At 47.3% G+C, this 25,245-nt stretch overlaps 1 protein-coding gene across 1 annotated transcript in view; it reads left to right on the top strand.

Moving 5' to 3' along the window:
• Window positions 1–25,245, top strand: part of RTTN (rotatin) — a 478,682-nt gene that overhangs the window by 181,160 nt on the left and 272,277 nt on the right. Inside the window, exons 19-21 of the mRNA XM_030212687.1 lie at window positions 92–191; window positions 3,592–3,680; window positions 18,552–18,669. Coding sequence (XP_030068547.1) covers window positions 92–191; window positions 3,592–3,680; window positions 18,552–18,669 — 307 coding nt within the window. The remainder of the gene's footprint in view (window positions 1–91; window positions 192–3,591; window positions 3,681–18,551; window positions 18,670–25,245) is intronic.

The following is a 25,245-nucleotide window of genomic DNA, read 5'->3' as shown; positions in this document are numbered from 1 at the left end:
AAAATTGACAGTATCTGATATTACAAACTGATTTTTTTTACACAGTCTTAAACTGTAGGCAGTGACTTGATATTTTTTTTTCTTTTAATAGGCTGAAACTGTGAAGAAAATATATGACATTCTTACCTCAGAAACTGTTGATTTAATTTTGAGAAAATCTGCAGCAGAGCAGTTAGCTGTAATTATGCAAGGTAAAGTATATGAAAAAATAATTTATAACTGCCAGGAAGCAAGTTATTTTTGTAGCTCTGAAGTTTGGAATTCAGTTATAAGCAGCATTTGCATTCTCCTCCATTGGTCATTGGTTTATATTTTTCACTGGTCTCTAATTGTTCTCATACCTCATGGTAACATCGGCTTTTGTCTCACCTAGAATGAAAACCGCACCGAACCCTGGAAAGGGGCTATTAGCGGTATACAAGAATTGATTTGATTTGACTTTAGGTTGTATACTTTTATTATCTCACTTAATAATTTTAATTATTTTATATCAGAACTTTAGTGATTAAATACACATGTAGTAGTTAGTAATTTCTGTACAGTAACTTCTCAGGGCTATGGCTAGGATTTTGGCATAAGATCACTGATCTTAAGAGCTGTTACTATTATAATGAGCAATATAGAACATAGTAGATATTTTCATAACTGTACATAAGCATGTAATACAGTCCTTAATTTAAGATATTAATTATGATTATTAAATAGGATGTTGGGAATCCTTAATTATTGAAGGAGAAATCAATATTTTAAATAATGTATACAGTTATTCATTCTGTAAACCACTTTAAAATCTTTGGTTGTGTTAAGTGGGAATATAAAGTTAATAAATCAGATCGGGTGGGGTATATTTAATTAGTGCATGCTCAAAAGGTTGGTTTATAGATCATTTATCTAATTTAGGTATCGATGTAGGTAAATCAAAGGTAGGAGAGTGTGGAGATTCCTCATTCTTCTCTTGTAGCTGTCAGTTTCAAAGCAGAGAAGCACTGGATTTATAAAGCCAGTCGAATTAATGTTCTCCTTAATCCTTGAAGTACAAATGTTATGAATTTTATGCAAACATGCAAAAGGTCTTTGCTGATCAGCTAGGAACCACTCAATTTAACTGAGTAAAGCTGAAAGAAATCAAAATTTTGTCCAGTCTGAAAGAAAATCAAAACTTTGCTGAGGAAGGGAGGGAAGGTCCTTCCTGAAGGCCAAGAATTCTGTCCTGCCTCTGAACTCAGATATTGCAGTATTATGTTAACCACACCTCGAATACTGTGTGGAATTCTGGTCACCACATCTCAAAAAAAATATAGTGGAATTAGAAAAGGTACAGAGAAGGGCGACAAAAATGATAAAGGGGATGGGATGACTTCCCTATGAGGAAAGGCTAAAGTGGCTAGGGTTCTTCAGCTTGGAGAAAAGACGGCTGAGAGGAGATATGATAGAGGTCTATAAAATAATGAGTGGGATGGAATGAGTGGATATGAATCGCTTGTTTACTGTTTCCAAAAATACTAGGACTAGGGGTCATGCAATGAAGCATGCCCAGGCACAATCCTCCCGCAGAAGTCCCCCGATGATCAAAACTAATAGCCCATATAAATTTGCTTGCTGTTAGTTTTGATCGTCGGGGGCTTTATTTCCCCACTCTGTTCTGTTGCTAATTTTAGAGCACTGTTCAGAACAGCACATGGAATTTGATCATCTACCCATTCATGCAGCTCTGCACTAACACCATGCGGTAAACCATGCATTAAGTGTTTAACACTGTTTAGTAAAAGGGCCTTTTAGTGTTCTTTGTTCTTGGTACTTTTCTTTCTAAGGGTGTACATAGAGAAACAATTTTCAGTTGGGGCTGCTTCCTGTAATAATCTCCCTGTTATTTATTATATAAGCCACTTGTACTGACATTAGATTTATGGTAAATCAAATAAATTGAAATAATCTCTGCTAAGCTTTTGTGAATCCATCCTTTCTAAACAGGATTCCTTTGTGTTTATCCCTTACATTTTTGAATTCCGCTACTGTTTCATCTCCACCACCTCCCACAGGGCATTCCAGGTGTCTACCACCCTCTCCATGAAAAAATACTTCTTGATATTATTTCTGAGTCTTCCCCCTTTCAACCTCAATTCATGTCCTCTAATTCTACCGCCTTCCCATCTATGGAAAAGGTTTGTTTGCGGATTAATACCTTTCAAATATTTGAATGTCTGTATCATTTCACCCCTGTTTCTCCTTTCCTACAGGGTATACATGTTCAGATCGGCAATTGGCAAGTCTCTCCTCGTACTTCCTGGAACACAAATGCAATACCATTTTTGTAGCTTTTCTTTGAACCACTTAAAATCTTTTTACATCCTTAGCAAGATACTGCCTTCAAAACTGCACACAATACTTCAAGTGGGGCTTCACCAACAACTTGTAGAGGGGCATCAGCACCTCCTTCTGCTGGCAGTCTAGCATCCTTGCCATGGCCACTATCTTATCACCTTGTTTCGTCACCTTCAGATCCTGGGACGCCATCACCCCAAGGTCCCTTTCCTGAGCTGAGCTTACCACTCTCTCCCCGCCTATCCAGTATATCTCTTTTGGGTTTCTGTACCCCAGGTGCATCACTCTGCACTTCTTGTCATTAAATGTTAACTAATTAATTTATCAATTAGGGATCTAATAAATGTAAGCTGGCATTGGTAATTTAACTGAATATATCATTTGCGCCAGAATATCCTATATGTAACCAAGTATTATGTTATTTTTAATGTCTTGTATAGATGACAAGGAAGGAAAAATTATGTTTTTACCTGATAATTTTCTTTCCTTTAATCATACCAGACCAGGCCAGGTACCCTCCCTGGCTAAAGTCTGTCAGAATGTTGTTTTCTTTAGGTATCCCTGGCAGTTCCACAATGCTTCAATACGGTTGGATGTCCTACAGCACTGCCTACTTCATCTTCTCTATTCAATCTCCTGCCACTTGTTGTTGTGCCAGCTCTGTATGACTCCTGTTACTTGGGATCACGGATTTCTTTCCCCGGATTCAGGGGTAGATCTCTATGTGCTTGGGCAAGCTCGGTATGGACCATTCCCTCCCGCTTACTTTACTGTGATGGGAGGTTACAGTTGCCTTCAATCAAGGAGGAACAGTGAGGTTCTGCATATTGGCTCCAAGAGTCTGCTTGGTTGGTATTAACTGTGTTTTCTTCTAGACTTCAGGGTACCATTGCTTGGCTATTCGAAATACTGAACATTCCAGGCTGCACGATACCCTTAAGGGGCGGTTTACTTGGAACTATTTTCTCTGTCTCCTTCCGCTGATAGATGAACACAACCTATTAGTCTGGACTGGTCTGGTATGATTAAAGGAAAGAAAATTATTAGTTAAGAACATAATTCCATACAACATATTATTTTTCAGTAGAAATACTGTTGAGGCCTAATAATTGCCCTTGCAAGGTGGTGAAGAGCATAACATATCCACATGTGCACTTACAGCATCAGTTATTTGCTTTCTTTATGTAAGATATGTTTTTATTTTTTATAACATGGAATGTTAAGTACTTCATATTAAGTGCTAATCTATTTTATTTTCTTTTGTTACAGATATATCAATGCACACTGTTGTGAAAACAATGGGGATAGTAGAAAAACTATTAATGTACTTAAATGAGTGTGTTCATCGGAATGGCAAGGTAAAAAATATTGCAGATTTTAATACATCATTAGTTATAAGCCTCCTTATCTCTTGCAATTTTAATTGTGCTGTGTATATCTCTTTTGCAATATATTTTACAAACATTTATTTTTGTTCATGTATCATTATTTGAGAACAGTTGCAAAACTATTCAAAATATAGTACATATACAATACCACCCAAATAAAATCCATTCTCCAAAGACAAGCAAGCTCCAATATTCTCACAAGTGAGTGATACCGATCCGTGTTGCCCAGTCCGGCATTTTGCCAAAGTGAAAAATAGAGCTTTGTGGAGCGGGAGCACCTTTCTGCCTGTCACGCAAACACGGTCTTTTCAGTTCTCTTTTTTCCACGTGAGGAGAAGGTGTGCTTTTTCAGCCTCTCCTCATTCGCTCTATTCAAAAGAGCTTTTGGTGCCTTTTGGCTATTTTTTTTCCTCATTTTTTATTGTGGCTTGCTTGTTTTATTCCTTTAAATCCGTCCTTTATTTTTTTAGATGTACTTTGCCCGGGTTAAAGTTTCCTTTTTTTTCGACGCCATATGGCCGTTTTTGAGACCTTGACTCCGGTCGGGTTCTTCCCTTCTTTTTTTGGTGCCTTGCCCCTTTTTAGACACCATCGAGTCATTTAATTTGTCCGACGAGGTTTTTCCATGTCCACAAAGACTCCCAGTGCCTTCAAGCTCTGTACCCGGTGCAGTTGGATGATCTTGGGAAAGGACACTTATTCCTGGTGTCTGCAGTGTATTGGGCCTGACCATAGCCCTGCTAACTGTGTTCTTTGTCTTCGCATGAAGAAGAGGACCCAGGTTTTCCAAGAGGCTCATCGAGAGAAGATTTTTGGAGCCACATCCGGTTCCTTGACATCGGCGTCAACGTCAAGCATCACACTGGCATCGGGAACGTAGGTAAGCATGGCTGCTTTGAGACCCTTAGATACTGGAATTAGTGACGCGCTGAGTGGGTCTTCACCTGTCTCAAGGCCTTCTGCTGTGCAGGCCCTACCGGGACCATTCATTGTCGGACTCAAACCCCGAGGTGACGTGAGGATTTGATGTCATCCTCGTCGGCACCAAGGAACTTGGGTGAAGGCCAAGAAGCATCGTCATCGGTTATACTTGCCACATGGTGCTGGGAGCTCTAGTGCATTGAAGGATTTGGCACCTGAGAAGCATTGGCACCGGGAGGACTGCTCTCCCTCCATTCAGCAGGTACCGATGTGACTTTCTCCAAGCAGCCGAGATTCTGCACCGTATCGACCCCAGCGGTTCTGCAACCTACACTTCAACCAGCACCCCAGCTTTTCCCGGTGTCAGCCTTCGATGAGCACATTAAGCCTTGCTCCCTGAGCTGCTGGATGCTTTATGTCGCAGTGTGCATTGGTATTGGGGGTGCTTGCACCTGCCATACCTCCTGCTTCGGCCCTACCTGGCCCTCAGCTTATGGTGCAGCCTCTGACACCAGTGCCACTTGTGGCACCGGTGTGGACTGCCACCCATGCCGACACTTACTCAACATCAGTGGAGGAAGCTTCACCGAAGTCAGGACAGGAGCCTGCTTCTCGACACCGCTTCCAAGGACATGGCTCTTCAGCATCGAGGTATGTTCGGTCTCGGACATCCCGTAGGGAGATACTGTCCGACACTGAGGAGGAGTGCTCCTGGGAGTCAGAGGAAGATCCCAGATACTTTTCCTCAGATGAGTCTTATGGGACTCCCTCTGAATCCGCCCCACCACCTGAAAGGAGACGGTCTCTGCCAGAGAACCATTCATTTCCATCTTTTGTCAAGGAAATAGCTGATGCCATTTCATTTCCTTTTGAGGTGGAGGATGAGCCCAGGGCCAAGATGCTCGAGGTCATGGACTATACATCTCCTCCTAAGGAGGCTGTGATTGCACCCCTCCACGAGGTACTCAAGGAAGTCATTGTGAGGAACTTGACACCCTGTCAGTCCCTGTTGTGTCCAAGAAGATAGACACCCAGTATTGGATCCACAGTGAACCTGGGTTTGTAAGGCCTCAGTTGCCTCACGATTCCTTGGTGGTGGAGTCCGCTGTCAAAAGAGCCAGGAGTACTAGGGGACTACTAGGGGACTTCTCCCAGGCTGAGAAGTTAGAACCCTGGATTCTTTTGAGAGGAAGATGTACCAGGCTTCAGTGCTCTTTTCCTGTATACAGTTGTACCAGCTCTTCATGAGCATTTACTTACAAAACTCGTTGAGACAGCTGTCAGACTTGGTGGATACGCTCCCTTCGGAGCAGGCCGAGCCTTTTCGCCAGTTGATCAAACAGGAGAAGGCATGTTGAAAGTTGTTGGCTAGGGGCACTTTTGATGTAGCATGCAGGATCTCTGCTCAAAGTATAGCAATGCACAGAATGCCATGGCTGTGCATTTCTGACTTGGAACATTCTATTCAGCAGAGGTTGGCGGATGCTGGAGAGAAGTTTGAAGAGGTCACTGACGAAATCAAAAAACACACTGATACCATCTCTTCTATCTCGCACCGGGCGCCTTCTGTATCAGCCTCCTCATATAGAATGTATTTTTGCAAGCCACGGAGCAGTCCCTACTACTATTCTTGGTGCAGGTACACTCCTTTGGCACGTCAACCTACACAGCCCCAGTGTGCTTGTTCCCGTCAACAGCATGCGCCTAAGGCTCGTGCTGCTCTCCAGTGAAAGCAAGGGATGAGCTTTTGACTAGCTCCATCAGAGCATAGCCACAGTAAGAGTGTCCGTCCCAGACGACATGCCAGTTGGGGTGAGGTTAACAACATATTTTCAGCAAAGGTGACCTCTTATTACCTCTGACCAATGGGTTCTTCAAATAGTCCGTCTCTGATATGTCTTCAATTGGCTCTCCAAACCTCCAAATTGCCAACCGAGGGCTCATTCATTCTGCTCTCAGCACAGGCAAGTACTTGCAGAGGAACTTTCTGCCCTTCTAAAGGCCCATGTGGTTGAACCCGTTCCACTGGGGGAAGAAAGACAGGGATTCTATTCTAGGTGCTTCCATGTGCAGAAAAAGACAGGGGGGATGTATTCCATCCTAGCCCTGAAGGCTCTGAACAAACTTCTAGTCCGAGAAAAGTTCAGGATGGTTTCCCTGGGTACCCTTCTTCCAATGATTCAGAGAAACGATTGGCTGTACTTTCTGGACTTAATGGATGCATATACTCACATCCTGGTACTTTCAGTCCACCAGAAGTATCTTCGATTTCAACTGGGAACATGTCACTTTCATTATAGCGTGTTGCCTCCCAAGATCTTTGCCAAGTGTCTAGCGTCCATGTGTTCCCATATAAAATTGGCTGGTGAAGAGCATCTCCGAGGACGGTGCTAGGCAGTCCGTGCGGAACCTATGTCCCATCTCCACCCTGTTCAGTGATTGGAGCTTATAGGAGCCCTGCTTAACATACCGAAAGTTCGAGTCTACCTCCCAGAGATGCGAGTGGAAATCTTGTCTCCCTAGCATCCAGGGTTCGTGCCTCTCAGCAGGTCACAGCTTGGAAGATGTTGAGATTGCTGGGCCACATGGCTGCCACAATGTATGTTGCACCCAAAACACGTCTTCTAAAGAGATCAGCTCAGTGGACCCTTGCTTCTTAATGGTTTCAATCCACAAGGAGTCTAGAAGATGTCATCCAAGTGTCCCCCGAGCTTGGGAGTCTAGAAGATGTCATCTAAGTGTCCTCCGAGCTTGTACACGCTCATTAGTGGACAATTCAATTCGACTCTGGAACTGCCATTCCAAATTCCTCAGCCTCAAAAATTGCTGACGATGGATGCATCTCTCCTGGGTTGGGGAGCTCATGTAGATGGGCTTCATACTCAAGGTGCTTTGTCCTCCCAGGAAAAGAATCTTCAGATCAACCTCCTGGAGCTTTGAGCTGTCTGGAATGCTCTAAAGGCTTTCAGAGTTTGGCTGTCTCATCAAATTATTCTATTTCAAACAGACAATCAGGTTGCAGTGTATTACACCAAAAAGCAGGGGGGCACCGGATCACGCCCTTTGTGTCAGGAGGCTATCCGGATGTGGCATTGTGCATGTTCCTTCAAGCCGCTTATCTGACAGGCACAGACAACACACTGGCCGACAGGCTAAGGAGGATAATGCAACCGCATGAGTGGTCTCTCCTTATTGGCATAGCTTGCAAGATCTTCTGAGTGTGGTGCACCCCTTCGGTGGATCTTTTTGCCACTCAACGCAATCACAAGTTCCCTCAGTTCTGTTCCAGGCTTCAGGCTTACAGCAGATTAGCATCAGATGCCTTCCTCCTCAATTGGGGGACAGGTCTTCGGTATGCATATCTTCCAGTACCTCTAGTGGGAAAGACTTTGTTGACACTCAAGCAAGAGCATGGAACTATGATTCTGATCGCACCGTACTGGGAGCAACAGATATGGTTCTCTCTTCTTCTGGAATTATCTTCTGAAGAACCATGGAGATTGGAGTGTTTTCCGTCAGAATGTGGGGTCGCTTCTACATTCCAGCCTCCAATCTGTGGCTCTCACAGCTTGGATGTTGAGAGCCTAGAATTCGCTTCCTTGGATCTTTTGGAGGGTGTCCCCTGAGTGTTGCTGGCTTCCAGGAAAGATTCCAGTAAGAGGTGTTGCTCTTTTAAATGGAGGAGGTTTGCCGTCTGGTGTGAAAGCAAGGCCTTAGATCCCCTTACTTGCCCTACACAGACCCTGCTTGAATACCATCTACACTTATGAGAGTCTGGTTTCAAGACCAACTCCATAAGGGTTCACCTTGGGCTTACCTTCTACACATTGATGATAAGTACTAATTTCACTAAGGTGAACCCTTATGGAGTTGGTCTTGAGACCAGACTCTCATAAGTGTAGAAGGTATTCAAGCAGAGTCAGTTTAGATGGGCTTACCTTCTATACATTGATGATAAGTACTAATTGCACTATCTCTGAACAGCCTTTAGTTGTTCGCTTTGAGAGGTTTGCTTTTGTCAAAGCCCCCTGTCAAACCTTCACCAGTGTCATGGGATCTTAACGTCATTCTCACTTTGCTGATGAAAGCTCCTTTTGAGCCACTGAATTCCTGCCATCTGAAGTACTTGACCTGGAAGTACTGTTGTCTGTTATTTCAGCTCATAGGGTCAGTGAGCTTTAAACCTTAGTAGTGGACGCACCTTTTGATAAATTTCATCACAATAGAGTAGTCCTCCATACGTAGCCTAAGTTCCTGCCGAACCAGCCTAAGTTCCATCTAAACCCAGTCGATCATCTTGCCTACATTCTTTCCCCTTTTAGATGACCTTAAGCCAAATTGAACCTACCATTAAGTGGGAAAATGTGGGGTACAAATGCAGAAAATAAAATAAAATAAAAAGTAGAACAGTGAACGGTAAAATTGGTAAACAGAAACAGATAAAATAACAAGGATTTAGTATTAAAGCTAACTAAACACGTTTTTACTTAAGTAGTACCTGGAGAGATTGGGAAAAGAAATTGCCAACATGAATTGAACAGGACCTCAGTGCAGAGATCTACGACCTCCACGCTCCTAGCTCTGAAACTGGGGAGTTCTAGCACATTCTGGGCTAGATCTTTGGCTTCAGGGCACAGAACATTAGCACTAAGAGTGTTTGGCCAATGGCACTGCAGATTACTTTTCCTCTTGGGTGTTTTCCTCTGTTCCTTTGGGAAAGGTAGGTGAAAAAAGAAAACAGACCTCTGCTACAGCTATAATGTAGAGGTCAAGCACCACCTGCTGGCCAATCAAAGGAAATGCACTGAAAGGAAGAAATGTGTCATAGGGCAACATTACAAATCACAAGCATGAAAGTCCCTTGTTTTACCACACTCCCGTCTTACCTGATGTTGCTTCAGTCTATTCAGAGGAGTCATCATTGAAGGAGCGTTTCGATGAGGTAGATGATTCAAAAGTACTGAGGTTGTTTTATAAAGAGGAGCTCTGTACTCTTATTTCTGAGGCACTGGTGGTGCTTTCCATTGAGGAGCCTTCTGCTTTGGCATCAGGAGTTAAGTACATAAGTACATAAGTAGTGCCATACTGGGAAAGACCAAAGGTCCATCTAGCCCAGCATCCTGTCACCGACAGTGGCCAATCCAGGTCAAGGGCACCTGGCACGCTCCCCAAACGTAAAAACATTCCAGCAAGTTATACCTAAAAATGCGGAATTTTTCCAAGTCCATTTAATAGCCGTCTTTGTCACTCATGAGTGGGCTTAGATGTCCTTCTTAGGCCTTCCTGATTCATCTGGATATTCAGGACCTGATACAGCAGAATGGGTCTCACTGGACGCAGAACTGAGAGAGGGAAGGAGAAAGATAAATTGCAGCTTCCCAGGGTGGACTTCTTGGCTATGACTGTGACTGAAGACCATCTTGCTGGTGGAAGGGGGCATTGTCCTAAAAGACCTACAGGAGAGGAAGCTAGAAAGCTCGCTGAAACAAGCCTTTGAAGTGGCATCTTTGTGCCTTCATGCAACAGCGTGCAGCTCATTTTGTTGCAAGAGCATGCCTGAAGTGGCATCAGTAGTCAGCAACACAAGAAGGGTGCCATAATACCCAGCTAGAAACAGGGTTCGCCTACTTGACTTGCTATTTATGACAAGTTACGGGTTAGAGCCTGCAGTATGCCTTTTGGCTAACATGGCACATTGGCAACTCTGGTTGCGGCATTGGGTAGACGTTGATGTACAGAGGAGCCCTGCTATATAGGATTCCACAGGTCCCTAGGGCCGCCTGGTTTTTTCTTTGCAAACAGTGCCCTTTTTGTCTGGTGGTTTTTCATGGAAATGCACTGTCACATTTCCGTAAATGTTTGCCTTGGTCCCCATATACTATGTTCTTGATCAGGGGTAAGCTTCTTCCCAGGACGGGCACAATCCTGAGGCCTAGACATGTGGGGAATGTTGCTTTCCATGGTGTAGCTAGTTCTGTACTTCACTTCTGATGCTTCTCTCACAGCAGGGAGTTAGAAGACTAAAAGATATGTTTAAGGTTATGGGACCTGGTGCTGAAGTGTCTCATTCAGTTTTTCCCCCTGGCAAGAGGCAGTGTAAGATTTTGCTGGTGCAATGGCAAAGCCATCACAGCAGCTGGGATCTCAGTTGATTCAAACAAAAGAGTTGACTCCTAATAGGTATCCTGGTTTGCCTGGGAAGTACATCTGCATTACACTTGGGCCTGTTGGCTCAAGGCCCATTTTCTTGCAGGCTGTTGTGGGGTTCTTTGGCTAAGACTTTGGCTGTGGACTGGTCAAAAGAGATTTGTACTGTGGGAAGACTGTCCATTAGTTGGTTCTTGTCTAAAGAGTTCTGCTCCATCTTAATTGCTCCTTAATATGATTCTCCGAGGACAAGCAGGCTGCTTGTTCTCACTGATGGGGTGACGTCCACGGCAGCCCCTCCAATCGGAAACTTCACTAGCAAAGTCCTTTGCTAGCCCTCGCGCGCCCGCGCGCACCGCGCATGCGCGGCCGTCTTCCCGCCCGAAACCGGCTCGAGCCGGCCAGTCTTCTTTTGTCCGCACTCGGTACGGTCGTGTTTTCGCCGTGTCGAGCCCCGGAAAGTCGACCTCGCGCGTCCAATTTGTTTTGAGCGTGTTTTTTCCTTCGGGAAAGCTTACCTTAGTCGGGAAGTGCTCCGGAAACCCCTCGCCGGGTTTCGTGTAAATCCTCCCTGTACTTCCAGCTTTTTTGCCCCGGTAAGTTTTCTTTCGTCGTCGGGGAAGGCCTCTTTTCGGCCTCGGTCGAGATTTTTTCTCCCTCTAAATTTGGTGCTTCAAATTTCGCCATTTCGGCTTTTGATTTCGCCGGCGTGATTTTTCCGCCCATGACATCGAAGCCTTCCAGCGGCTTCAAGAAGTGCACCCAGTGCGCCCGGGTTATCTCGCTCACTGATCGACACTCGTCGTGTCTTCAGTGTCTGGGGGCCGAGCACCGCCCTCAGAACTGCAGTCTGTGTTCCCTGCTTCAAAGGCGGACTCAGGTAGCGAGACTAGCCCAGTGGAACGTGTTGTTCTCGGGCTCTTCGTCGGCATCGGCACCGGGATCTTCGAGTGCATCGACGTCGTCAGCGTCCAGACCATCTTCCTCGGCCGCCCCTGCATCGAGTGCATCGAGGCATCGGGCCTCTGCATCGGCGCCGAGACATCGGATAGCTGCATCGACGTCGGTGGTACCAGGACCTCGTCTGCTGATGTCGTCGGACGGTGGTGCATCGGGTGGAGTGCAGGTGAGGGCTGTCCATTCCCCTGCTGGTGGCGGTGAGCCCTCGGGTGGGTCTCCTCCTACCCTGAGGGCTCCTGCGGTACAGCCCCCCCGAGATCGACCTTCTTCAGTCTCGGCCCCGAGGAAGCGACGGATGGATTCGACGTCCTCCTCGTCGGTGCCGGGGAGCTCCGGTGACATGCTTCGGAAGAAATCGAAGAAGCATCGACACCGGTCTCCTCCCCGTGTCGGCACCGAGAGCTCTGGGTCGCCGAGGGAGTCGGCACCCAGCAGGCATCGGCACCGAGAGGACCGCTCACCCTCTGTTCAGGAGGTGTCGATGCGCTCCGCTCTGGACAGCCCGGAACAGCCTCCACGCCCGGAACAGGTACTGATGTCGACGCCTGCATCGACCTCTCAGCCTTTCTCTGCAGCCACTCTAAACGAGAGCCTCCGGGCCGTTCTCCCAGAGATTCTGGGAGAGCTGTTGCGCCCTACCCCTCCGGTACCGGCGGTGCTTGCGCCACCGGTACCGTCGAGCGTGGCGCCGGCTGGCCCATCGCCCAGGTTGAGGTCCCCGACGTCGGTACCGCGTGCGGTGCCGACCGCGGCCACCTCCCAGGAAGGCTCCCCGACTACGTCGGCGGAGGGAGCTTCGCCGATGCGGGCGAGGGAGTCTACCTCTCGACGCCCCCATCGTGGACGGGGTTCCACGGAGTCGAGCAGGGCGAGGTTGCAGACACAGGTCCGTGAGCTTGTGTCTGACACCGAGGGTGAGGCCTCGTGGGAGGAAGAGGAAGATCCCAGATATTTCTCTGACGAGGAGTCTGCGGGTCTTCCGTCTGATCCCACTCCCTCTCCTGAGAGACAGCTTTCTCCTCCCGAGAGTCTGTCTTTTGCCTCCTTTGTCCGGGAGATGTCTACGGCCATCCCCTTCCCGGTGGTTGTGGAGGACGAGCCCAGGGCTGAAATGTTTGAGCTCCTGGACTATCCTTCTCCACCTAAGGAAGCGTCCACTGTTCCCTTGCACCATGTCCTGAAGAAGACATTGCTTGCGAACTGGACCAAGCCATTAACTAATCCCCACATTCCCAAGAAGATCGAGTCCCAGTACCGGATCCATGGGGACCCAGAGCTGATGCGCACTCAGTTGCCTCATGACTCTGGAGTTGTGGATTTGGCCCTAAAGAAGGCTAAGAGTTCTAGGGAACATGCTTCGGCGCCCCCGGGCAAGGACGCTAGAACCTTAGACTCCTTTGGGAGGAAGGCCTACCATTCCTCTATGCTCGTGTCCAAGATCCAGTCTTACCAGCTCTACACGAGCATACACATGCGGAACAATGTGCGACAGTTGGCGGGCTTGGTTGATGCTCTTCCCCCTGAGCAAGCCAAGCCTTTTCAGGAGGTGGTCAGGCAGCTGAAGGCGTGCAGAAAATTCCTGGCCAGAGGAGTTTATGACACTTTTGATGTTGCGTCCAGGGCCGCTGCTCAAGGTGTGGTGATGCGCAGGCTCTCATGGCTGCGTGCCGCCGACCTGGAGAATAGAATCCAGCAGCGGATTGCGGACTCGCCTTGCCGTGCGGATAACATTTTTGGCGAAAAAGTCGAACAGGTGGTAGAGTCTCTCCACCAGCGGGACACCGCATTCGACAAGTTCGCCCGCCGGCAGCCTTCAGCTTCTACCTCTACAGGTAGACGATTTTTCGGGGGAAGGAAGACTGTTCCCTATACTTCTGGCAAGCGTAGGTACAATCCTCCTTCTCGACAGCCTGCGGCCCAGGCTAAGCCCCAGCGCGCTCGCTCTCGTCAGCAGCGTGCGAATCAGCAAGGCCCCGCGGCTCCCCAGCAAAAGCAAGGGGCGAGCTTTTGACTGGCTCCAGCAGAGCATAGCCGACATCCAAGTGTCAGTGCCGGGCGACCTGCCTGTCGGAGGGAGGTTGAAAGCTTTTCACCAAAGGTGGCCTCTCATAACCTCCGATCAGTGGGTTCTCCAAATAGTCCGGCAAGGATACACCCTCAATTTGGCCTCACAACCTCCAAATTGTCCACCGGGAGCTCAGTCCTACAGCTTCCAGCACAAGCAGGTACTTGCAGAGGAACTCTCCGCCCTTCTCAACGCCAATGCGGTCGAGCCCGTGCCATCCGGGCAAGAAGGGCTGGGATTCTATTCCAGGTACTTCCTTGTGGAAAAGAAAACAGGGGGGATGCGTCCCATCCTAGACCTAAGGGCCCTGAACAAATATCTCGTAAAAGAAAAGTTCAGGATGCTTTCCCTGGGCACCCTTCTCCCCATGATTCAGCAAAACGATTGGCTATGCTCTCTGGACTTGAAGGATGCCTACACACACATCCCGATACTGCCAGCTCACAGACAGTATCTGCGATTTCAGCTGGGCACACGCCACTTCCAGTACTGTGTGCTACCCTTTGGGCTCGCCTCTGCGCCCAGGGTGTTCACAAAGTGCCTAGCTGTGGTAGCAGCGGCGCTTCGCAGGCTGGGGGTGCACGTGTTCCCATATCTCGACGATTGGCTGGTGAAGAACACATCCGAGGCAGGAGCCCTGCAGTCCATGCAGATGACTATTCGCCTTCTGGAGCTACTGGGGTTTGTGATAAATTACCCAAAGTCCCATCTTCTCCCAGTGCAGAAACTCGAATTCATCGGAGCCCTGCTGGATTCTCGGACGGCTCGCGCCTATCTCCCAGAGACGAGAGCCAACAACTTGTTGTCCCTCGTCTCGCGGGTGCGAGCGTCCCAGCAGATCACAGCTCGGCAGATGTTGAGATTGCTGGGCCACATGGCCTCCACAGTTCATGTGACTCCCATGGCCCGCCTTCACATGAGATCTGCTCAATGGACCCTAGCCTCCCAGTGGTATCAGGCCGCTGGGGGTCTAGAAGACGTGATCCACCTGTCCACGAGTTTTCTCGAATCCCTGTATTGGTGGACGATTTGCTCCAATTTGACTCTGGGACGTCCCTTCCAAATTCCTCAGCCACAAAAAGTGCTGACCACGGATGCGTCTCTCCTGGGATGGGGAGCTCATGTCGATGGGCTTCACACCCAAGGAAGGTGGTCCCTCCAAGAAAGCGATCTACAGATCAACCTTCTGGAGTTGCGAGCGATCTGGAACGCTCTGAAGGCTTTCAGAGATCGGCTGTCCCACCAAATTATCCAAATTCAGACAGACAATCAGGTTGCCATGTACTATGTCAACAAGCAGGGGGGCACCGGATCTCGCCCCCTGTGTCAGGAAGCCGTCAGCATGTGGCTCTGGGCTCGCCGTCAAGGCATGGTGCTCCAAGCCACATATCTGGCAGGCGTAAACAACAGTCTGGCCGACAGGTTGAGCAGGATTATGCAACCTCACGAGTGGTCGCTCAATTCCCGTGTAGTGCGACAGATCTTCCAGGCGTGGGGCACCCCCCTGGTGGATCTCTTCGCATCTCAAGTGAACCACAAGGTCCCTCAGTTCTGTTCCAGGCTTCGGGCCCACGGCAGACTGGCGTCGGATGCCTTCCTCCTGGATTGGGGGGAGGGCCTCCTGTATGCTTATCCTCCCATCCCTCTGGTGGGGAAGACTTTGTTGAAACTCAAGCAAGACCGAGGCACCATGATTCTGATTGCTCCTTTTTGGCCGCGTCAGATCTGGTTCCCCCTTCTTCTGGAATTATCCTCCGAAGAACCGTGGAGATTGGAGTGTTTTCCGACCCTCATCACGCAGGACGAAGGGGCTCTTCTGCATCCCAACCTCCAGTCCCTGGCTCTCACGGCCTGGATGTTGAGGGCGTAGACTTTGCCTCTTTGGGTCTGCCAGAGGGTGTCTCCCGCATCTTGCTTGCTTCCAGGAAAGACTCCACCAAGAGAAGTTACTTCTTTCATTGGAGGAGGTTTGCCGTCTGGTGTGACAGCAAGGCCCTAGATCCTCGCTCTTGTCCTACACAGACCCTGCTTGAATACCTTCTGCACTTGTCTGAGTCTGGTCTGAAGACCAACTCCGTAAGAGTTCACCTTAGTGCAATCAGTGCATACCATTACCAAGTGGAAGGTAAGCCGATCTCAGGACAGCCTTTAGTTGTTCGCTTCATGAGAGGTTTGCTTTTGTCAAAGCCCCCTGTCAAGCCTCCTACAGTGTCATGGGATCTCAATGTCGTTCTCACCCAGCTGATGAAACCTCCTTTTGAGCCACTGGATTCATGCCATCCGAAGTACTTGACCTGGAAGGTCATTTTCTTGGTGGCAGTTACTTCGGCTCGTAGAGTCAGTGAGCTTCAGGCCCTGGTAGCCCAGGCCCCTTACACTAAATTTCATCACAACAGAGTAGTCCTCCGCACTCACCCTAAGTTCCTGCCAAAGGTCGTGTCGGAGTTCCATCTGAACCAGTCAATTGTCTTGCCAACATTCTTTCCCCGTCCTCATTCCTGCCCTGCTGAGCGTCAGCTGCACACATTGGACTGCAAGAGAGCATTGGCCTTCTACCTGGAGCGGACACAGCCCCACAGACAGTCCGCCCAATTGTTTGTTTCTTTTGATCCCAATAGGAGGGGAGTGGCTGTAGGGAAACGCACCATATCCAATTGGCTAGCAGATTGCATTTCCTTCACTTACGCCCAGGCGGGGCTGGCTCTTGAGGGTCATGTCACGGCTCATAATGTTAGAGCCATGGCTGCGTCGGTAGCCCACTTGAAGTCAGCCTCCATTGAAGAAATTTGCAAAGCTGCGACGTGGGCTTCTGTCCACACATTCACATCCCATTACTGCCTGCAGCAGGATACCCGACGCGACAGTCGGTTCGGGCAGTCAGTTCTTCAGAACCTGTTTGGGCTTTAGGATCCAACTCCACCCCCCGAGGGCCCTGTTTGTTCTGTTCCAGGCTGCACTCTCAGTTAGTTGGTAAATTTTTTTAGGTCAATCTCAGTTATGTCCTCGCCGTTGCGAGGCCCAATTGACCATGGTTGTTGTTTTGAGTGAGCCTGGGGGCTAGGGATACCCCATCAGTGAGAACAAGCAGCCTGCTTGTCCTCGGAGAAAGCGAATGCTACATACCTGTAGAAGGTATTCTCCGAGGACAGCAGGCTGATTGTTCTCACCAACCCGCCCGCCTCCCCTTTGGAGTTGTGTCTTCCCTTGAAGTGTATTGTCTTGCTACATACTGGACTGGCCGGCTCGAGCCGGTTTCGGGCGGGAAGACGGCCGCGCATGCGCGGTGCGCGTGGGCGCGCGAGGGCTAGCAAAGGACTTTGCTAGTGAAGTTTCCGATTGGAGGGGCTGCCGTGGACGTCACCCCATCAGTGAGAACAATCAGCCTGCTGTCCTCGGAGAATACCTTCTACAGGTATGTAGCATTCGCTTTCTGTGCCATTGTTCTACAATATTTTTCTATTGAAAGGGAATGGGACTTATATACTGCCTTTCTGTGGTTTTTCCAACTACATTCAAAGCGGTTTACATATTATATACAAGTACTTATTTGTACCTTGGACAATGGAGGGTTAAGTGACTTGCCCAGAGTCACAAGGAGCTGCAGTGGGAATTGAACCCAGTTCCCCAGGATCAGAGTCCGCTGCACTAACCACTAGGCTATAGTGATGATCCATTGTATTGCTCTTAAAATTTGGTCCATAAAGCGGATCCGTAAAGTTCTGCCATAAGATTGCTTCATAATCTGATTGTATGTGGTAGAGTTATAAGATTTATCAATGGGTTGTGTGGGGTAGAGTTATAACATAGTAACATAGTAGATGACGGCAGAAAAAGACTTGCACGGTCCATCCAGTCTGCCCAACAAGATAACTCATATTTGCTGCTTTTTGTGTATACCCCACTTTGATTTGTACCTGTGCTCTTCAGGGCACAGACCTTATAAGTCTGCCCAGCACTATCCCCGCCTCCCAACCACCAGCCCCTCCTCCCAACCACCGGGTCTGGCACAGACCGTATAAGTCTGCCCAGCACTATCCTCACCTCCCAACCACCGGCTCTGGCATAGACCGTATAAGTCTGTCCAGCACTATCCCCGCCTCCCAACCACCAGTCCTGCTGCCCACCACCGGCTCTGGCACAGACCGTATAAGTCTGCCCAGCACTATTGTAAAGTTGTTTCAGATCTGCTTGGTCAATAGGGCTGCACCATTTTTTTTTTGGTGGTGATGTCTCTGAAATGACATTGCTCTACCTGCTCATCTAGACTGGTCTAGTAGAACATAAGAACATAAATGTTGCCATACTGAAACAGACTGAAGGCCCATTAAACCCAGCATCCTGTTTCCAACAGTGTGTAATCCAGGTTACAGGTACCTGGCAAGATCCCAAAATAGTACACTACATTTTATTCTGCTTATAAAAAAATAAGCAGTGGATTTTCCCCCAAGTCCATCTTAATAATGGCTTTTGGACTTTTCTTTTAGGAAGTTATCCAAACCCTTTTAAAACCCCGCTAGGCTAACTGCTTTACCATATTCTCTGGTAACGAATTCCAGAATATTCAAGGAAATGAAATTAATCTTGAAGAAAGCGATTTTAGAACACACCTTTCTGGTGTTGTTTAATGTCATGCAATGCATATTCACATATTTGTCCTTTTTACCAGTGGGTGGAATGCCAGGTATTGATCTAGTAAAAGAATGCATAATGGTATTTACTCTGGATTTTACTTTTTCTTTTCTTTTTAGGTTATGGAGTGTATGATGTTGCCATGCTTAACACTGTTGCGAATGTTCGTATATGCTGATCCAGTTCTACGTGTGTCCCTAGCACAGCAGCCTAATGTTCTTCTCTCATTATTCAGAGGTAACCCATGATTCAGGAGTAGCATGTAAATGACTCCAGCACCCCAGCTATGTTTATAATCGTCAACTATATGAATGTTGTTACAGTAATTTGTATGAATAATTTCCCTTTATTAGTATATTTTGCCACTTTCATACAAGCTTGTTCTAGAGTAGAAAAAGTTTGGTTTTCAGTTTTTGACACCTGACCAGGTTCCTTAAGGGAATGGAAAGAAGGAATTCTGTATTAATGTTAGCCATGTAATTTGATTGCTAGACACAGAGGGGCATTTTCAAAAGAAATGTCTAAGTTAGGATTTGGACGTCTTTCTAAAACGTCCAATTCCGTAGGCAGGGAAAAGCTCATTTTCAAAAAAAGGTGGACGCTCATCTTTCGTTTTGAAAATACCAAGGACGCCCTTAGATTTGGACGTCTTTGACTTTTGGCGATTTTCGAAGCCAAAGACGTCCAAGTCTAAGGACGTCCTTGGTATTTTCAAAACGAAAGATGAACGTCCATCTTTTTTTGAAAATGAACTTTCCCCGTGGGAGGACCAGCATTTCTAGTGCACTGGTCCCTCTGACATGCCAGGACAGCAGTTGGGCACCCTAGGGGGCACTGCAGTGGACTTCATAAAATGCTCCCAGGTACATAGCTCCTTTACCTTTTGTGCTAAGCCCCCCAACCCCCTCCCCCAACACTCACTACCCCCAACTGTACACCACTACCATAGCCCTTATGGGTGAAGGGGGGCACCTATATGTGGGTACAGAGGGTTTCTGGTGGGTTTTGGAGGGATCGCTGTTTCCTCCACAAATGTAACAGGTAGGGGGGGTATGGGCCTGGGTCCGCCTGTCTGAAGTGCACTGCACCCACTAAAACTGCTCTAGGACCTGCATGCGCTGTCATGGACCTGAGTATGACATCTGAGGCTGGCATAGAGGCTGGCACGTAATATTTTTAATGATGTTTTTTGAGGGTGGGAGGGGGTTATTGACCACTGGGGGAGTAACGGGAGGTCCTCCCCGATTCCCTCCGGTGGTCTTCTGGTCATTTTGGGCACTTTTTTGTGCCTTATTTGTAATAAAAAGAGGTCTTCTTTTTTCCATTATGGCTCAAAGATGTCCAAGTCTTAGGAACACCCAAGTCCCACCTTCACCACACCTCCGATATGCCCCCTTGAGATTTGGACGTCCTTGCGACAAACTTTCGCTAGAGACATCCAAAATCTTGTTTCAGTTATACCGATTTGGATGTCTTTGACAGATGGACGTCGAAGTACTGATTTAAGTCGGAATATGGACGTCCATCTCTTTCGAAAATGAGCCTGATAGTCAGACAGTAGGACCTACTCAAGCTCACACAGAAAACAGGGTTTCAGCTTCAGAATTTCTTTAAATCTCCAGAACCATAATCACCTGCTTTAACTCCTAGACCAAATATTCCAATATATTATGGATCATACAAATTGCATCTATACCCTGAAATGATGTGCTGTTAATCTTACTCTTTAATCTACCAGGTCATCGATATTCTTTAGGAAATGTCAGTTGTCTCTTTTACCCTGTAATGACGATCCATTATGTCATTTATTTAATCAATTATGTCATCCTGTTCTTCTATTTAGTGTCAATTGTACCTTTCTACTCTGGAGTGGCAAATGTCATGAAGGAAAATTGTAAGCCACATTGAGCCTGCAAATAGGTGGGAAAATGTGGGATACAAATGCAGCAAATAAATAAATGTGTAGACAAAACTGTGTTTATGTGGTACTTAAACCTAATTATCTAAGGAAACATATGGGGTTTTGGCTGTTTTTTTCTGAAAGTAATGTTTGTGGAAGTTGCACAGACTCATCAGTCATACCTTAGTACATAGAAATAAGTCATTTATGTATTGACTGCATATTTCATAGTCAAGTGGGATATTTCATTTTTTATCTTTTCAGGCATTTTTGGCTCTTATCAAAAGGTTTAGTAGTTCAACGCGTAATTAAACTCTGGAATTTGTTGCTGGAGAACTTGGTGAAGGCGGTTTGCTTGGCAGAGTTTAAAAGGGGGTTAGACGGTTTCCTAAAGGACAAGTCCATAAACCGATATTAAATGGACTTGGGAAAAATCCACAATTCCGGGAATAGCATGTATAGAATGTTTGTACGTTTGAGAAGCTCGCCAGGTGCCCTTGGCCTGGATTGGCCGCTGTCGTAGACAGGATGGTGGGCTCAATGGACCCTTGGTCTTTTCCCAGTGTGGCATTACTTATGTACTTATGTACTTAAATCGACTCAGTGGCACCTATGAGAAATAACTAACCCCCTAAAGAAACACTGTTTTCATAATTATAATAGGATAACTTGGGGTATATTTGTGAGCTATATTATTAAGATGCTGAATATATGAGGCATTTTGAAACAGATTGGAGAATTGTAGGTTTCCATTTGACAACTTGGATCTTTCCACTTTTTTTAATGGAACTTGTAAACAGTGTGTGAAGATTATAAAATGTCATTAATGATATATGGGGTCTCAAATTGGTATGTAGGCATAATACAGATAACATACTTTTGGGGTGTTATTGGGGTACCTGACACTTAGAAAAACGTCTGAAATAATGGTTTCCAAACAAGACTAACAGTGAGTGAAATGTCAGAAGCAAATGTGTTCCCCTTATCCTTAAATCCAAGCCCACTGCGCCCAAATAATAGAACTAACTCCCACAATCAAGTATTTTAAAAATAAAGCAATTATTTTTATTTACAAGAGCAGCAAAGATGGCAAGAATAAAGACACAGGAAGTCTTGTTATGGAAACAGCTTATAGTAAATGCACATAGATCCCTAGATGGAGTTCTACTCAGTCCTAGCCCTTTAGCAACAACTCACCCAAGCTTCTGCCTCCTACAATATGTATCTTTATTTTTTTTTAATCTTCTCATCATGTGACTCAGCAAACACAAGAGAAGGAGTCCAAAGACCGAGGCACCATGATTCTGATTGCTCCTTTTTGGCCGCGTCAGATCTGGTTCCCTCTTCTTCTGGAGTTTTCCTCCGAGGAACTGTGGAGATTGGAGTGTTTTCCGACGCTCATCACACAGGACGAAGGGGCGCTTCTGCATCCCAACCTCCAGTCTCTGGCTCTCACGGCCTGGATGTTGAGAGCGTAGACTTTGCCTCTTTGGGTCTGTCAGAGGGTGTCTCCCGCATCTTGCTTGCTTCCAGGAAAGATTCCACTAAGAGAAGTTACTTCTTTCTATGGAGGAGGTTTGCCGTCTGGTGTGACAGCAAGGCCCTAGATCCTCGCTCTTGTCCTACACAGACCCTGCTTGAATACCTTCTGCACTTGTCTGAGTCTGGTCTCAAGACCAACTCTGTAAGAGTTCACCTTAGTGCAATCAGTGCATACCATTACCGTGTGGAAGGTAAGCCGATCTCAGGACAGCCTTTAGTTGTTCGCTTCATGAGAGGTTTGCTTTTGTTGAAGCCCCCTGTCAAACCTCCTACAGTGTCATGGGATCTCAATGTCGTTCTCACCCAGCTGATGAAACCTCCTTTCGAGCCACTGAATTCCTGCCATCTGAAGTACTTGACTTGGAAGGTCATTTTCTTGGTGGCAGTTACTTCAGCTCGTAGAGTCAGTGAGCTTCAGGCCCTGGTAGCCCAGGCTCCTTACACCAAATTTCATCATAACAGAGTAGTCCTCCGCACTCACCCTAAGTTCTTGCCAAAGGTTGTGTCGGAGTTCCATCTGAACCAGTCAATAGTCTTGCCAACATTCTTTCTCCGTCCTCATTCCTGCCCTGCTGAACGTCAGCTGCACACATTGGACTGCAAGAGAGCATTGGCTTTCTATCTGGAGCGGACACAGCCCAACAGACAGTCCGCCCAATTGTTTGTTTCTTTTGATCCCAACAGGAGGGGAGTGGCTGTGGGGAAACGCACCATATCCAATTGGCTAGCAGATTGCATTTCCTTCACTTACGCCCAGGCTGGGCTGGCTCTTGAGGGTCATGTCATGACTCATAATGTTAGAGCCATGGCAGCGTCGGTAGCCCACTTGAAGTCAGCCACTATTGAAGAGATCTGCAAAGCTGCGACGTGGTCATCTGTCCACACATTCACATCTCATTAGTGCCTGCAGCAGGATACCCGACGCGACAGTCGGTTCGGGCAGTCAGTGCTTCAGAATCTGTTCGGGGTTTAGAATCCAACTCCACCCCCCTAGGCCCATGTTTTGTTCTGTTCCAGGCTACACTCTCAGTTAGTTGGATAAATTGTTAGGTCAATCTCAGTTATGTCCTCGCCATTGCGAGGTCCAATTGACCATGTTTGTTGTTTTGAGTGAGCCTGGGGGCTAGGGATACCCCATCAGTGAGAAGAAACAGCCTGCTTGTCCTCGGAGAAAGCGAATGCTATATACCTGTAGAAGGTATTCTCCGAGGACAGCAGGCTGATTGTTCTCACAAACCCGCCCGCCTCCCCTTTGGAGTTGTGTCTTCCCTTGTCTTTGTCTTGCTACGTATAGGACTGACGAACACGAGCCGGTTCGGGCGGGAAGACGGCCGTGCATGCGCGGTGCGCATTGGCGCGCGAGGACTAGCAAAGGACTTTGCTAGAAAAGTGTTCCGATTGGAGGGGCTGCCGTGGACGTCACCCATCAGTGAGAACAATCAGCCTGCTGTCCTCGGAGAATACCTTCTACATTTATGTAGCATTCGCTTTGTGTGATGATCACTATTACATAGGTGGGCTCTCACCCGGAAATTAGAAACACTTCCTCCATTCGTGAACACTAGGTCCAGCATCAGCCTTTTCCTCATGGGTTCCGTCACCATTTTTCTGAGCAAGGCACTTTGACAGGTGTCCACAATCTCTCTACTTCTTTCCGATTCCGCAGATGGGACGTTACAGTCCACATCAGACAAGTTGAAATCTCCCAACAGTAGCACTTCCCTTTTCATACCAATCTTTTGAATATCCTCTATCAGATCCTTGTCTAGCGTCTCCGTTTGTGCCAGAGGTCTGTAGATAACCCCCGTGTGGATATAGGTTCCATCTTCTCTTTCCAGGATGATCTATAAAGTTTCTTCCTTTCCCCGCATTTCAGCCGCTCTGATATTTGTCTCTCACATACAGGGCCACTCCTTCACCCCTTCGACCCTCTCTATCCTTTCTAAAAAGGTTATAGCCTGGTATAGTCACATCCCATTCATGGGAGTCATTGAACCACATCTCTGTAATAGCAGCAATATCCAAGTTTTCTTTAAACATTAGGGCTTGCAAGTCTTGAACCTTTTTACCTAGATTACGAGCATTTGTGCTCATTGCTTTCCATCTGCATAGTGAGTTTAGGTGGTTTTCTATATTTAGATGACCTTTCCCTCTGCCATCAAGTTTATTCTGGGGGTGACTTTCCGAATTCCCTTGTTTCCTTTTGTCACCCCCAACTTCTAGTTTAAATGTCTAGAAACATACTGTCTGAATTGCTCGCCAAGGATCCTTTTTCCTGTCACAGAAAGATGTAGCCCTTCATTACAGTACAGCCTGTTATTTTTTCACATATTACCCCACGCTCCTATGTAACTAAATCCTTCTTCTTTACACCAAGACTCAAGCCACTTATTGAACTCCACTGTTTTGCGTAGTCTTTTCTCTCCCTTTCCCCACGTGGGAATTACTTCGGAAAATGCCACAGTCCTAACCAAAGATTTCAGTCCCTCCCCAAGCTTCTGGAACGCTCTCTGTGCTGTAAACTTACTATTGGCCAGGTCATTTGTCCCCAGGTGAATTACAACATCAGTATTTGAAAGCTCGCTTAAACAACTCATAAAACATTAAAATAATGCAATACAAACAGTCCAAGTCTGTTGTTCTGAGATATAACCTAACCATATCTAATATAATAAAACGCACCCTCAACGTTCTGAGGACAACGTTCTGAAGCCATGAAGCCATCTGACGTCACTCCCAGGCTGAAGGGTTCGTGGATTCGTGGTGTGAAGCCTTCAAGCCAGCCAGCCGTCTCTGCCCCGCCCTCGCGTCAAACGTCATGACGTCGAGGGCGGAAAAAAAAAAAAAAAATCCGGCAGCGAAGCGTCAGGGAAGGAGGCGGCGCTCCCGACGTCTAGCCTTCCCTTCGCTGTGTTCCGCCTTCTTCTGACGTCAAGGATGACGTCAAAAGAAGGCGGAACACAGCGAAGGGAAAGCTAGACGTCGGGAGCGCCGCCTCCTTCCCTGACGCTTCGCTGCCGGAACCGCCATGGAGGTAAATTTAAAAAGAAGAAAAAAAACAAAAAGGGATGTTGGGGGGAGAGAAGAGGGTGGCCAGTAAAGAAGAACAATGGGAGCGGGAGGGCAGGGGAGAAACGACAGCATGGATGCGAAGGGGGGGGGGCATGGATGCGAAGGGGAGGGGGGAAAGAGGGCGGCCCAGGCTGGGACATGGGAGAGAGAGGAGCATGGATGCGAGGGGGGGTCATGGAAGGGAGAGAGGGGACTTGCTGGAAAAGGATGAATGGAGGCGGCAGGGGACAGAGGAGCATGGATGGATATGGATTGCAGGGCAGGCCTCAGGGAGAGAGGGGAATTGCTGGATAGGGATG

The sequence above is a fragment of the Microcaecilia unicolor genome, chromosome 1, assembly GCF_901765095.1.
Source record: "Microcaecilia unicolor chromosome 1, aMicUni1.1, whole genome shotgun sequence".
In the NCBI taxonomy this organism is placed as follows: domain Eukaryota; kingdom Metazoa; phylum Chordata; class Amphibia; order Gymnophiona; family Siphonopidae; genus Microcaecilia; species Microcaecilia unicolor.
The sequence above is the reverse complement of the archived record's forward strand: the minus strand, read 5'-3'. Positions and strand labels throughout refer to the sequence as shown.